The 15,631-nt window shown below is 37.9% G+C and overlaps 1 protein-coding gene across 1 annotated transcript; it reads left to right on the forward strand.

Annotated features, from left to right (window-relative positions):
- Positions 1–4,243: 4,243 nt before the first annotated feature.
- Positions 4,244–12,813, forward strand: LOC109205280 (potassium channel SKOR). The gene is made up of 13 exons (XM_019367974.1): positions 4,244–4,769; positions 8,016–8,240; positions 8,318–8,381; positions 9,293–9,632; positions 9,733–10,028; positions 10,129–10,209; positions 10,390–10,488; positions 10,608–10,829; positions 11,189–11,377; positions 11,557–11,632; positions 11,724–12,018; positions 12,158–12,279; positions 12,468–12,813. Exons 1-13 carry the CDS (start codon positions 4,561–4,563, stop codon positions 12,710–12,712), a joined length of 2,463 nt encoding a protein of 820 aa, XP_019223519.1. The 5' UTR covers positions 4,244–4,560; the 3' UTR covers positions 12,713–12,813.
- The last annotated feature ends 2,818 nt before the right edge of the window (positions 12,814–15,631 follow it).

Genomic DNA, 15,631 nt, shown 5'->3' on the forward strand with positions numbered 1-15,631 from the left:
ACGCGGATAGCTCCTTCAACGCCCCAGCCCTCGACGAGGCATCCCTCACTTGAAGCTTCAATACCGCGACTTTACCCTCCAACGCGGTCACTTTCCCGCTTCATGCCGCAGCGGCCTCCGCCGCCTTAGCCTGGCCCTGGCGCTCACACTCAGCTAAGGCCCTCTTTACCGCCTCAAGCTCCTCATCCTTCCGGCGGAGCTGCTCCTCGAGAGCACTCATTCTGCCAAGTGTTTGCTGCATCTGAAGCTCCCGCCTCGCCAGCTCTTCGACCAAGGCCCGACTACGGGGATCATTCCTCAAGCGCACGCGCAACTCTCGGCACTGATCTCGGTAGCGGCGATACTTCTCCAGCGCCCGCAAAATATCCCCGAGCGGACCTTGGCTCGACGGATGCTCTCCACCTCCAACAGATAAGACTGCAAAGCAAAGACAACGATTAGGATAAAGAACAAACTTAAGGCAAAGAAGAAGCGAACCGACGTAATAGTACATACCCTCAAGCCCATCACGGCTACTTCATTCATCAGTCCGACATCCGTAACGCCCCTCAACGACGCATTCTCGGCCTCCGAGCATAGCAGCTCAAACTGCAGCACCAAGCTTTCCCCTTGGAGCAATAAGTTCAACTCTGTGGGAACCTCGATGAAGCGAGATCGCCCCCCTGCGCGCACCGCTGAATTGGTGGAGCCTTCCTGGAACATACGGACGTCGTCGGGGTCCAAGTCGGATTCAGACTCGTCCTCACCCCCTACAGCCTCTTTTCCTCCTTCAGCCGCCGTCGAGGTGGAACCTCCCGCCGCAGCCGCCAAAGGGGTGCTTAACTCACCAACATTACCAGCCGCTGAGGAACTACCTCCCGTCTCAGCGACTGGAACCACCGACTGAGTCGCCGAAGCGACGGCACCCTCGTGGCCTAAGCCAGCCAGGGCAACCCCCATTGACTGTTCGCCCTCAAGAGCGGGCGCCGTGACCGCACCCCTCTCCGCATCCGTCGAAGGGGAGTCCAGATTGATTACCACAGGAGGAGCCGACGTGAACACAACCCTATGCCTTATCAATGGCCTCTCCTCCTCCCCGTCTGATGACGATTCCGCCCTAGGGCGCACAACCCCCGATGGCCCCTCATCCCGAAGCGCGGCCCGTGATGGAGAAGGAACCGCTGAAGATTCAACTGATGCCGCCCTTGGTATTGAGCGCGATACAGGCGCCGCAGTAAGTCGAGCGATTGCACCCGGTCGACGGAAGGCCAACTGAGGGGCCCTAACGCGGCGTGCCCTCCCTGATCACAGAAAAACAAAGTTGAGGAATAGTGTCGAAAGAAAGCGGAACAGAAGAAGAAGTCAATTTTTCTTACCTGCCACAGGACTACAAAATTGACACGAGTTAACGCTTACGAGCACAAGACGTAAGGAAGGGTAAAAAAAAGATTCAATGGCTAAGGAACTTACGTGCATGATTCCAAGCCTCTCGGAATCCAGTAGAGCACGCCACTAAATGTTCAGTCCTGATGTAGAAGAAGTGCTCGAAAGGGCGAGGTTCAACCTCATCATCCAGCTTCAAGACATAAGGAAAAAAAAGAGGATTCAATGGCTAGGGAACTTACGTGCATGATTCCAAGCCTCTGGGGATCCAGTAGAGCACGCCACTAAATGTTCAGTCCTGATGTAGAAGAAGTGCTCGAAAGGGCGAGGTTCAACCTCATCATCCAGCTTCGCAGTCAGGCCCCTCGTCCCGCGAGGGCACGCTCGAATCATGGTACCACGAACCCTCTGGGGAGCGTAGAGGCTAAGCACATGCTGCAGCGTGATCTCCTTACCAGCCAATTCTGCGTATTTGATGAGCATTGCTAATAACTTGTAAAGAGAAGGAGTAAGCTGACCCGGGCATACCCCGTAATAACGACAGAAATCAACCACCAGCATTGGGAGCGGGAGCTTAAACCCCAACTTGAAGGGGTAGGCGTAAAAGACGCAGTATCCCCTACGGTCGGTGTGGACCCTCTCCTTGCTTCTAGCGAGAATGACGTCAGTATAGTCGGGGATGACCCCATGTCCCCGCAGTCGAGACATCCCAATCTCCCCCATTAATGGGGCTTTATCCACCTGATCCTCCCCACCATCGGTGGTGAAATCAGTCATCGGAACTCCGGGCAGAGATACTATCTCGTCAACCGACGGAGCTTCGCCGGTCTCCACCAGTTCTGCACCGTCCATCGCCGGAATTGGCCCTTCGGTCACCGGTGAATTAACCGGAAGATCCATCGGAAGAACGTTTTGGGAAGAAATGCCTGCCATTGTTGATACAATAACGAGAAAGAAACGAAGTTCGGGGGACGAAGACGAAGGTGAAACAGCAGTAAGAAAAGCTTCTTCAGAATCTCTCTCAGACAAGCAATAAGAATATGAAAAATGAATGCCTCAGCCTTTATTTATAGGCAACACAAGTGGCCTTCATGCACCCCAACAGCCACCATTAACTACATGACCAACCGCACACCGGTTCGATTCCATAGGAATGTACGTCATTATGACAGGCTCCCTAGAGCAGCCTTGCAATCACCCGTCGGCGTCTCGCCCTCGAAATGGTCATAACGACCAATGAATGCCGAGGAGGTGCTCCTTGCGCCCTAGAAATTTTTTGGCACCGCCAAGCACGTATCAAGCGTGCCCTCATTCCCCTCGGCCGCGCAACATACGACCCGTCCGCCATGGTCGACGGGTACGCACTCAAAACAAACGTAAGGATCAGAGCACAATGCAGCTCGACCTTACTCGAAGTAAGTCAAAAGGTCAAGCGCCTTCGCCCAGGAGGAGAGTTCGACCTCGATCGAACGATGACTTGATAGCCCAATAACAGGATACTAATACTCTACAAGGCTAAGGGCCATCGCCAAAAAGAATTCGGCCTCGACCAAAGCAACAGTCGACCTCCCCATCCGAGTTTCTCAAACTACAGTCAATGGAATCCACTCATCGAGCTAGGCCAAGGCCCAACCTCAATAAGCGGAGGGACTAACTGTATGGGTCACAATCCGACCCCATGATAATAACGAGGCTAATCCCGTCTTAAGCTAATTCGTGATTAATTAGTGGCACGACCACTCAGAATTAACGATATTCAACCCGCATCTGGTTCGATCAGCAAGGCCATGGCCTATCCGCCACCATAAAGGCGAAATCCCAACGTGGTCACGGCCACTTATTGCCAGCTCACGAAGCTCACAGCTATAAAATACCAAGAGAGGAAACCCCAGAAAAGGGGGGGGGGGGGGGCTTCTTCTTCACCACTATAGAGAGAGAGACAATTGTCAACGAGACCAAAAATGATAGACAAGAGGAACACCATTGTAAGGCTCTGAACCTCTTCATGGAGAGGCAGACCAAACCAATATTATCAATAAAGGCTTCTAATGTTTCTCCCCCTAATCCTAAGTACTTATTTTCGTTTCTTTTATTTGGTCCAACGGATTATTACGGTTTGCTATGATTTTCCCGTGATTTATTTATATTGTTTCATACTCATAAGGTATGTAATAACTTTTGAGTAAAACAACCACCAAAAGGATGTCGTACAGTGGATGGACCGGGGCTGCTCTTTCTTTAACCAAAGGTTTCGAGTTCGAGTCCTGGGTATGAAAAAATCCTTGGTAGGGAGCACTTTTCCCCGAATGAGGCCCTAGGCGGTGCGAATCCGATAGTCGAGCTCCAATAAGAGTACCGGACATCGAGTGGGAAACCAAAAAACAAAAAAATCAAACATCAACATTGATATCATTAATTTTTGAGTTTAAGTTCTATACATTAAATTAAGTGGTTAAGTTTGGCGTACAATAACACATTTATTATAATAAGTCTGATATAACAATTTAAAAATAGAGTAATATGATGTTATTACTAACCGGTTAAATTGTACAGGGTAATCTAAAATATATTTATACTATCCTTAGTTTCTTAGACCACATATACATTATTATACTTTTAATTAATAAATATTAAAATAACATGCACTTCTCAAGTGTTTGTGGGCGTATAAACACCCACACGTGATGTCACAAATTTCCATATTTATATAAATTATATATAAACATAAATAAACACATTAAAGTTTAAAAAAAATTGTGGTAGAGTTTTTGAGTTGCATATAAATAGTCCATCCTCTTTGTTCAACAGTTCATCAAATCTCTCACAACTAATCTCTCTCTCTCTCTCTCTCTCTCTCTCTCTCTCTCTCTCTCTCTCTCTCTCTCTCTCTCTCTCTCTCTCTCTCTCTCTCTGGCTCGTATATAGCTGAAACCATAAATTCTTCCTCAGGCTATTTTCACCATAACTTTCTCGTGAAAACTCATCTTTTCTAATATCCAATTTCTCTGGCCAATTCCTTTTCCAATTTTATTCGTAAAATCTAGCTACCACGAGTTCAATTATCCATCACACGAACTCTCCAGAAAAGTTTCATTAGTTCATTATTCAATCAACAAACATTTGAAAATATACCGAATTTCTCATACAAATATTTACACATCGAGAATTTGGTTAAATTGATCGATATAGTTGGTGATCATGACGAGAGTAGCAGAGGAAGTAATGGAGATGAATATGAATGGAGGAGTAGAGTATGAAGTAGAAGATGTTAGAGATAAGATAGAATCTTCTAGAGGAAGTCGATTTCAACTTATCGAAGACGATCTCGGTTTAAACTTGTTTCGCCGGAGAATTAGCCGCCTTAAGATTAATCTCTCTCAAGGTTTCATTATTCATCCCGAAAACAGGTAACTAAGCATTCGACTTCTCCAGCTTAATTAATTAACTTTCTCTCTCTACAACTTAACTTTCTCTCTCTACAGCTATATATGCTGCAATGGTGGAAATATGACATCCTTATTTATTTTTTTAAAACTATATATTTTACTCTGTGCTTGTGAAAGAAGAAGCGTGATTTAGAAGAGAAAACGTAGAGTGTGATCAGGATGTTAGGACTTATTTTACTTTATATATCTGGCTTGTAAACCGTTATTTAACCACTTTTTGAGATCTAATTCGTACTTATTATATATATAATTATCTATAATTAGGTGTTAAGTAAAATTTATCACTCCACATTATTAGTGTACATAACTAATTTTTTTTAAAAATTCAAAGTCTAGGCGGCTTAATATTGTTGATGAGTTTACGTTTTGTGCGCCTACAGCGCAATAGATTTAATCTTACATATTATTTTAAATAGTCTTATAACAACCGATTATTTTTATTGTAACTTGCAAGTCCGATAAAATAACTTGAAAAATAGAGTACTAACATATTATAGTCAGCTAACTGAACTGATGGTGTAAAACAATTTTGTAATGTTAGTGTGTATAATTTAAATTCTTACTACTCCCTTTGTTCCAATTTATGTGAACCTGTTTGACTGGGCACGGAGTTTAAGTAAAAATGAAAATTTTTAGAATTTGTGGTCCTAAACAAGTCAAGAAGGGGTCCAGAGTATTTGTGTGGTTATAAATGATTCTCATTAAGGGTAGAATTGAAAGTTTAAATTAAATTATTTCCAAATTTAGAAAGGGGTCATTCTTTTTGGAACATACACCAAAAAGATAATAAGAAAATAGGTTACATAAACTGGAAAGCAGGGAATACTCTTTAAAGGAAGATGAGCATTTTTTCCGCAAACAATACGTGGCTCTTAGATATGGAAGAACCTACAAATTGGTTTAGGATAGCGTTGACTGCTTTGACTTTATAAGTAAAACAATTTTGACTCCATCCTACTCTATCAACAATTTGGCCCGGCTAAATGTTAGAGCAATATTTGGTTGGTGAATGAAAACATAATAGAAAGTTACGGTAAAAAAATAGAGCGTTGGATGCTAATTAATCACTGCTATATACTATTAGTTGAATTACTTATTACCCTACAGATTATTTGGAGTACTTATCAGGATTAGGTATATGGCTAAAATTCTTTAGATAATGAAAAGAAGAGTACTCTTTGTCTCTTAATTTTCTGATGTAAGTTCAATTAAAATTTGACGAACTTGTAATCTGTTCTACTTTTTAGAAACAACCAACAGCAACTAAAGGCATAAAAATTTATTAAAACAGTCAAATAGGTAATTACAGGAACATATATCTTACAATACATTAATTAATTACCTAACAAAAATAGTACTTAATTAATTATCTGTCACTGATATTATATTAGTGTAACTAAATCTATACACTTTCAGTGTATATAACATAATTTTTTTTATAATCATGTCTTTGTTAACTCTCACGCGGTATGTTCCTTGCAAAACGGCAAGCATGTGTTGGTTATTACTATCTCCGGTCCACAATAAGAGACCAATTTACTTTTTTTATTTTGGTCAAAAGTAAGTGTCCATTTATATAATAAAAAAAGAATTCAATTTGTTTTTACAAAATTACACTTATGAACACATCCCTAAAAAAATTTCTTGCTTCTCACATTGAATATTTAATTAAGGGTAGTTTAGTCATACTAGGTATTATTGTATAGAATTTAGTATTTTTTTAATGGGCGTGCCAAAAGCAAATTGATCACTTATTGTGAATCGGGGGAGTAATACGATAAGAAAGATATTATCTCAATTGTATTTTTTTTTCTGGTTGTCTTAACTGTCTATGATTAGACTAAATCTGTCAAGTTGAGAAATATCAGGTAAAAATAAAGCCCAAAAATAGGGAAAGAAAAGTCCAAAAGAATGTGTAATAGAGGATTATGTAATATTCTTTTTTTATTTTGTATGTGCTACATACTTATCAGCATACTTTATCATATTCTAACTGTACAACTGAAAGCAGTCGATCGCTGTAAACTATCATATCTATATCATTTCTAAATGTATCGCCTTGTCCGATTTTAGAGAAGAAATAGTGTTTTAAAGTGATCTTAGTAAATAGTAATTATTCAAGACATTAGTAGCATCTGCAAAAACATTAAATGATTTTTGTCCATCTGCTTAACTTTGGATGGACAAGAGTTACTCATCTTGTGAGAGGTATAAAAAGTACTCAGCGAAATAGTTAAAATACGTGCAAGCTGATTCAAAATTATTTGCATGCTACTTGAGGTGCAACTAAACGTTATTCTTTTCTCTTTTTGCATGTAAGAGTGCAACTAGACTTGGCTTCGTCTATTAGTGTGATTTTTTGTCAACTTGCATGTTTTGTTTAATTAAATGATGAGAAAAAGTTGGAAAAAGAAAAAGAGGAAACCGATCGACTAATGACATTGGATATGGTCGAAACTGTAAAAATAAAGATATAGAAAGAATAGAAATGATAACGCCATAATGCCTAAGTTATTTATCATTTTTCTTTTGCCACTAGCAAGCTGGAGGCTGAAGTTCCATTTTCGGAAAAGTATTTGGGGACTCTTAGTTTTATTTAAGGAGAAAAATAATTTTTACATGATTGGAGTCTCTTAGCACATTTGAACAAAAACCATCATAAGTGAAGAATTTTTTTTTATAATCTGAATAGTATCTTTGTAAATATTCTAAAATATGTTTTGTTTTAAATTAAAATGTCAGTATCTAATATATTATTAAAAAGATTAAAAATCTGGAAATTAGATGGACTTTTTCTACTCTAAATCCTTTTTTTATTTGGGAGGAGAGTGTAACACCAACTAGCTGCTTGTAGTACCTATATTTAAAGGAGTATTCAGTTTTTTAAAAACTATCTGAAGTACGAACTTCACCTCCTCCTCTTTCCTCGAGTCTGAAGTTGGCGGCGGGTTCAACTGAACCCAAAATTTTCTGCACAAATTTTTATGTAAAAATTATTAAAACTGTAAAAATAGAAAATATGAACGCATAACTTAAATAATAATGGGTTCAACGCTAAAAGCCTTAAAAGTTGAACTCATAGGGCTTAAATCCTGGATCCGCCTCTGCCCGAAGGTGCTACTATATCACAAGCTTCTTATCTTTTAAACTCTATGTACTTTCAAGATTCTAATGTATGTGAACATGAACAAACAAATTTCCATGCAGGTGGTACCGGATGTGGGAAAATTTTATCCTAATATGGTCAATTTATTCATCATTTTTCACGCCTATGGAGTTTGCCTTCTTCAATGGATTACCAAGGAAACTCTTTCTCTTAGACATTTGTGGTCAAATAGTTTTCCTTGTGGATATTGTCCTCCAATTCTTTGTTGCATATAGAGATAGTCAGACCTACAAGATGGTGTACAAACGAACCCCTATTGCTCTTCGGTCAGTCTCCTACTTTTCATTGTGTAATAAAAGATTATTGCTTTAGTAGTTTAGCTGACCTTTTATTTGGTTTGCAGGTACTTGAAATCTCATTTTATTCTTGATTTTCTTAGTTGCATGCCTTGGGATATAATTTACAAGGTAATCCTTTACATTTCATATGACAATTTTTGACTTGATATACTTTTTAAGATGTTAACCTTTTTGGCGCATTATATTCGTGGTAGTACAAGAAAATATAAATGTAATGGTTCAAAATTTAGTAAATTTGAATAAATAAATGAATTTTAATTCATAAATATTTAAATTGTATAAGATAATATTGACAATGGAATGAAGTCAAATATTTCAGAACGTACCAACATAGAAAGAATGTCATATAAATTGAAACAACGGCAGATAGTTTTTCTTACAATAGCTCCCTCTTTAAAAACATGCTTTAATTTTGTAGCATGGCTAATGTTTTTCTAATTCTTGACTGATTTAGCAAGCATTAAATCTTAAACTTAATTTGGAGATCTGCCAATTGTCATGGAACAGGGCCAACCATATTTGGCAATACTAAAAAAGATGATAACTATGAAATGTAACATTCCAGTAGATGTCAATAGATTTGGTATTGGAAGATTATATAAACTGGTATTATATTGAGCATCTTTGATCACATTTCCTAAGCTTGTAAATTCTTCAATGCCATAATCTGCTTGAATAAATCAATCGCATCCAATTTTCTTAATTTGTTATTTCTCGCCAAATGACATGAGTTAAGCTTAAATGAAGCAGTGATAATCCATATAACCGACCCTGACTTGTTTGGGACTGAGACGTAGTTATTGTTGTTGTTGTTGTTGCTGGTCCCGCCAAGATTCCTTGAGAAAATGAAAGTATTATGGTGGAAACATGTTGTATTAGCAGTTGTTATGTCCATTCTTCCTCTTTTAAATGAGAAACTCAAACCAGACTTGTAAATGTTTTTTTTTTACCTGCATATCATGTTAGTTACATAATTCAAGCTTTTTTAACCAATGCTTTAACCAACTTGAATTAATCAGGCTGTTGGCAGCAAAGAAGAAGTGAGATACCTCTTATGGATTAGGTTGAGCAGAGCGCGCAGAATTACTTACTTTTTCCAGAAGATGGAGAAAGATATTCGGATCAATTACCTCTTCACTAGAATTGTAAAACTTATCACAGTAGAACTCTACTGCACACATACAGCTGCCTGCATCTTTTACTATTTGGCAACTACGCTGTCTGAACAACAAGAAGGTTATACATGGATTGGTAGTTTGAAATTGGGAGATTACAGTTATTCAAACTTTAGAGATATTGATCTTTGGACGCGATACACTACTTCAATGTATTTTGCTATTGTTACTATGGCAACTGTTGGTAAGTTTATTTGGATTTCATTTCAAGTTTATCAATTTTCTAAAGACTTTCTATAGCAATTTCGTCGTACTGATATTTGAGATACCTTTTTATCATACAGGTTATGGAGATATACATGCAGTCAATTTGAGGGAAATGATATTTGTCATGATTTATGTCTCCTTTGATATGATTCTCAGTGCTTATTTGATCGGTAACATGACAGCTTTAATTGTGAAAGGATCAAAAACTGAGCGATACAGGGATAAAATGACAGATCTATTGAAATATATGAATAGAAATAGACTCGGAAGGGACATCCGTAATCAAATAAAAGGTCACTTGCGATTACAATATGAAAGTGCTTATACTGATGCAGCTGTTCTCCAGGACATTCCAATCTCAATCCGCGCCAAGGTAAATATATGAAAGAAAAATCTTGCTTCCACTTTCATTGCTGATGCATATTATATTGCATTAAAATGTCAATGACAGAAAACTTCAACTTTTTTTGCAGATTTCGCAGAGTTTATATCAGTCTTACATAGAAAATGTTCCTCTTTTTAAGGGCTGTTCCTCGGAATTCATAAGTCAAGTTGTAAGTAATTTCTTTTGGTATCATTCATTCAATCATTCACAGAAAATTCATAGTGTATGGCCTTTGAAATGCAATGCTTCTTGACATCTTTCTGTTTGCTTTTGACCGCGCTACAATTGCAATTGAAGTAAACTATCTGAGTGCGTATTACTGATTTTGGATACTGTTAAATTTTTGCAGGTAACTCGAGTCCACGAAGAATTTTTCCTCCCCGGAGAAGTGATAATGGAACAAGGGAATGTAGTAGACCAGCTTTATTTTGTCTGTCATGGCGTTCTGGTACGACGTTCTACAATCAATTACACCTGCTCAGCTCTTTATGTTGCAACAAATTTTATGTCCAGCCATTTGTTTACATTTGTTTCCACAGTTACTCATTGTGTGTTTGTTTAATTCAGGAGGAGGTTGGTATAGCGAAGGATGGATCAGAAGAGACAGTGGCACTTCTTGAACCTAACAGCTCATTTGGAGATATTTCCATTGTTTGCAACATTCCTCAACCATATACAGTTCGTGTTTGTGAACTGTGTAGGCTCTTACGTATCGATAAGCAGTCATTTTCCAATATTCTGGAGATTTATTTTCATGATGGAAGAAGAATCTTGAGTAATTTACTACAGGTAAGGGAAATGAGACTCAACCTTATTACTGCAAATTTAGAAGTCGTTTTTTCCACTCATATAACTATCTGGTTTAGTTCATCAACAACGAGATCAATTTACTTACAACAATATGATACTTAGTTAACATTCATAAAAAGCATCTAATGAATCATGAGTTCAGCCCGTCCCATACCCTCTACCCTTTTCTATCTTGGTATGAGTAGCATAAGAAAATGGCATGGAACAAACTTCTGAATTAGAATCCTGAGTCTCGCAATTATAACCTTTTTCTTTCCTCTCCTTTTGAGAAATGGACTGCTTTTCCATTAAAACATGGTTTGCAGACTCAAAAAGTCTAAAGTAGTATATTGTGACAGGGAAAAGAATCCAATCTCCGCGTGAAGCAACTGGAGTCAGATATCGCATTCCATATAGGGAAGCACGAAGCAGAACTTGCTTTGAAAGTGAATAGTGCAGCTTATCACGGTGATTTGCATCAGCTGAAGAGCCTAATTCGCGCTGGAGCTGATCCCAACAAGAAAGATTATGATGGAAGATCACCCCTGGTACTAGTTTATTCCAATGAATCATATACATTTTTTGGGTTTATAAAGCTATATGAGTGTTTACAAGCCCTTAAGAGGGCTGTCTTTGAAAATATGTAAGCTATCTAATTAGGTATCTAGATTACTAAAATTCGACGATTGCAAATTGCTACTACTAATCAATGTTTTCTTTTGAACAGCATCTTGCAGCATCGAGAGGCTACGAAGACATAACTCTTTTCCTTATCCAAGAAGGCGTTGATATAAATGTTCCAGGTAAATTTCTTAAGCGACTGCACTTATCTTCAACAAGTCCTCGTTCGTGCAAATATTTGATTTGTAACTTATGTTGCTTTTTACCAAATAGATAAATTTGGCAACACGCCACTGCTTGAAGCAATCAAAAGTGGACATGATCGCGTTGCTTCATTACTTGTTAAGGAAGGGGCTCTGTTGAAAATTGAAAATGCTGGTAGTTTCCTTTGTATGGTGATAGCAAAGGGCGATTCAGATCTATTGCGAAGGCTATTGTCCAATGGTGTTGATCCCAACTCCAAAGACTATGATCAACGAACACCACTTCATGTTGCTGCTTCTCAAGGGCTATACTCAATGGCGAAATTGCTCTTGGGAGCTGGCGCTTCTGTTTTCACAAAAGATAGGTATAGTTTGAAGTAACTTCTCAGAAATCTTGGTAGCTCTTGTTTCGAAATATGACATTGTACAAGCAGTATATTGTGCACGTACGTCTACTCTCAGATTGCAAGTTTCGCGTGCAGCTAAATCTTTGTCATGTTTCAGATGGGGAAATACTCCAGTTGATGAAGCTAGAGTAAGTGGAAACAAGCAAATGATCGGTCTTCTGGAAGAAGCAAAATCTGCTCAGTTATCTGAATTCCCTGATGTTCCACATGAGATGTCAGGTATTGCTAGAACAACCTTGTCATCTTGCAAGATAACTTAAACTCTTCTTTGAAATATTTTATCTGAGTATTCAACCCAAAGACTCATAAAGTCCATCTGATTGCCAAAAACTAGTAGCATTGCATATTTTGGTGTAAGTGAAGCTGTTTTAATCCCCCTAACTGTAAATCTCTCTGCATAATAACAGAAAAATTGCGTCCGAGGAAATGTACTGTGTTTCCTTTCCACCCATGGGAGTCCAAAGATGTGAGAAAACATGGTGTTGTAATGTGGATACCTCAGACTATCGAGGAGCTCGTTACCACAGCATCTGAGAAACTCAATTTTCCATCTGACTCTTGTATATTATCAGAAGATGCTGGTAAAATTCTTGATATAGATATGATTGTTGATGGTCAAAAATTGTACTTGATCAATGATCAATCAACTTGAGATTTCCTTTCGTCGTGTAAATGTTGTTGTATCTTGTAGCTTTGTGGTTTGTATATTATTCCACTAAAAAAAAGATGAATAAAACTCTCTTCAAGCTCTTACTCTAGTCCTCACATTGCCTACAGAAAGGTTTTTTTACAAGTGAGTATCTTCTTGTTAATTAGGGTGATCATGTTGTAACAACAGAAATGCAGAAATCACTCTTTCACAGCAATTTATACTTCAACTTTGTTGTATGATTATTTTATTACTTGTACCTATAGCCGTCAATATGGGCTCAGCCCGTTAGGCCAACCCAGCCCAACCCGTGATTTAGCAGGGTTGAGCTAGAATTTTTGGAGCCCGTTTAAAAACGAGACTTTTAAGCCTGGCCCGAGTAAGCCCGTGGCCCTGAGACTTAACTGAGGCTGGGCTGGGTCGGCACGTGGGCCTAATAAAAATACGTATTTAAAATATATAATATATAAAAAGTATATGACACAAAAAATAATAAGAAGAGTATCCCAAGCTTAAAGTTTATTAAGCTCATTGTATTAAAAGATCAAAGTCTTAAAACGTTAATTAGTTTTANTCTTAAAACATTAATTAGTTTTAAAAATTTAATTATTCTTAATATTTAACTAATTAATATTGCATACGAATTGTAGATGTAGATAAAAGTGAATATATTAAGACAACCTTCTCACAAGCGGATTCAAATGTGTTTGATGAGACGATGTGTTGGATATCCTATAAACATCAAGGATGTTCAATTGAATAGTTTGTTTTGACTTTTAACTTTTAGTGAATGAAATATTAGTGTTGTCTTTTACCTTTTTATTGTATATCATATATTGGAACAATATAAAAAGTTATTAAGTTTTGTGAAAATTTTCCAATAAGATTTTTTAACTTTTAAATATTTATCTTTTTTTAGTTTAGAAATTAAAGAAAAAATATAAAATTATATTTAAAAAATGACGGGCCACCCGTAGCCCACATAGGGCTGGGGTGGGCTGATCATTATAAGACCCATCAAAATGGTGGACTAGCCCAGCCAAGCCCGCCAATTGCTAAAGCCCACGTGAGCTGGGCTGGGCTATCTCGGCCCCGCCCATATTGACAACTCTACTTGTACCTTGCTATGAAACATGATAAGGTTTGCTTTGCCATTGTCGGTTTATTCTGTTAAAACATAATTATTGTGCTTAAATTTTGTCGAGGTAACAAAATCACAACTTAGTACCAAATACCAATCATCCTATCTCAAACTACTCATCCAGTTGTTGTGGCTGTGGTTATGGCTGTGTTATTATTATGGTTGTGGTAGTTGTTGTGACTGTGGCTGCAAGGCGGATGTAAGGTAAGGCAAGTGAAACCGTTGCCTTAGATCCCCAAATGTTGCCCCAAGAATATGAAGCACTAATATTTATTATATAATATGCCTCTGTAGTTCTTCTATAAGAGCGGACCTTTTCTCCACTCCTCTTCTTTTCTCTTAAGTTCCTTTTGGAACACCTCATGTTGGAACGTCTGCACGTCTTTCTATTTTGAGACGACCACAGGTTCCATCAATCCCGCTCTATCTAATTTGAGGTCGTTTGAACTTGATACCCTGTTGAAAATTGTATATGTTGAATACTTCAATTCACCAACTTCACAATTTTCACAAATTGCAATAATAAAGTAAGGAATTATAGAAGAAAATTAAAGAGAGATTGATGATTTTGTGAGTAAAAATGAAAGAATGAGGGGGTATTTATCGTTGAGAATAAGGAAAAAGTATAATTATAAAAAGTTTGGGGTTAAAAACAAAGTTTGGGGAGCAAATGACTATTTTTCAAAAAGCCAAACGGCTAAATTGGCAGGCCAACGGCTAGTTTTTAAACTTCCAACCGTTGGCCAATTATTAAAAAAAAATTTATTTTTTTTCTGAAAAATAGCCGTTAGGCCTGGTTGAACCGTCCTAGGCCCGCCAGCCGGTCCCGAGCTCGAGGTCTCTACATGTAGGACCGGTCCACAATGGGCTCCTAGGACCGCTTGGGACCGGACCACACGAGTCAGCCCGTTTAGCCCAAAGCCCATGTGGGCTCGCGATACCGGTCCCGGGCTGGGCCCGGACCAAATACAGCCTTAGCCGGTAGTAGTACGACTCATACCCATCGTCTTACTGAGTTTAGGCCTTCCCTAGTTTCTTCAACTCTGCTATCTCTTGCATCCTGGGCATTCAGCTTTTTAGTCAACTCTGTTATCTCTGCATTCTGGGCATTCACCTTTTCAGTCAGCTCATTTAACTGTGAGTTGATGACAGTAAGCAAATAAAGTTAATAACACACCAAAAACGCTACCATCGGGGATCAAACCCCAATGACTAGAAGCAACTGAACAACATTAGTTACAATTGATATCAATTTCATTGTCTTTTAAACATTCTAGTAGTCGTACCCGCGCGATGCGCGGTCAATATTAAAAAAATATTTGTCACTTTGTTAATTTTTCGATGTTACATTTGGAATTATCACAATTATTTGATTATCCTATTCTATATAAATAGAATAGATATTGTCTAAATTTTAATAAATAAAATCTCCATTAAATTAAAGGGACTTATATAGTCATCAAATAATTTTTTCGTTATGTATTTTTATTTATTATATTATCCAATATTTAGTATAATTATATTGTTAATAGAAATTATGACACTTGTCATTATAACATTTCTTTGCCTCTCCTATTATATATAAATAGATATAGATATTGTCTAAATTTTAATAAATAAAATCTCCATTAAATTAAAGGGACTTATATAGTCATCAAATAATTTTTTCGTTATGTATTTTTATTTATTATATTATCCAATATTTAGTATAATTATATTGTTAATAGAAATTATGACACTTGTCATTATAACATTTCTTTGCCTCTCCTATTATATATAAA

This window comes from Nicotiana attenuata, unplaced genomic scaffold (genome assembly GCF_001879085.1).
Source record: "Nicotiana attenuata strain UT unplaced genomic scaffold, NIATTr2, whole genome shotgun sequence".
Lineage (NCBI taxonomy): Eukaryota > Viridiplantae > Streptophyta > Magnoliopsida > Solanales > Solanaceae > Nicotiana > Nicotiana attenuata.

Bases quoted from the DNA above. Each gene is read 5' to 3' on its own strand.
- LOC109205280 (XM_019367974.1), top strand. From the start codon at position 4,561: ATGACGAGAGTAGCAGAGGAAGTAATGGAGATGAATATGAATGGAGGA. The intron at 9,633-9,732 runs GTAAGTTTATTT...TTTATCATACAG, and splicing joins TGTTACTATGGCAACTGTTG to GTTATGGAGATATACATGCA. The intron at 12,280-12,467 runs GTATTGCTAGAA...GCATAATAACAG, and splicing joins TGTTCCACATGAGATGTCAG to AAAAATTGCGTCCGAGGAAA.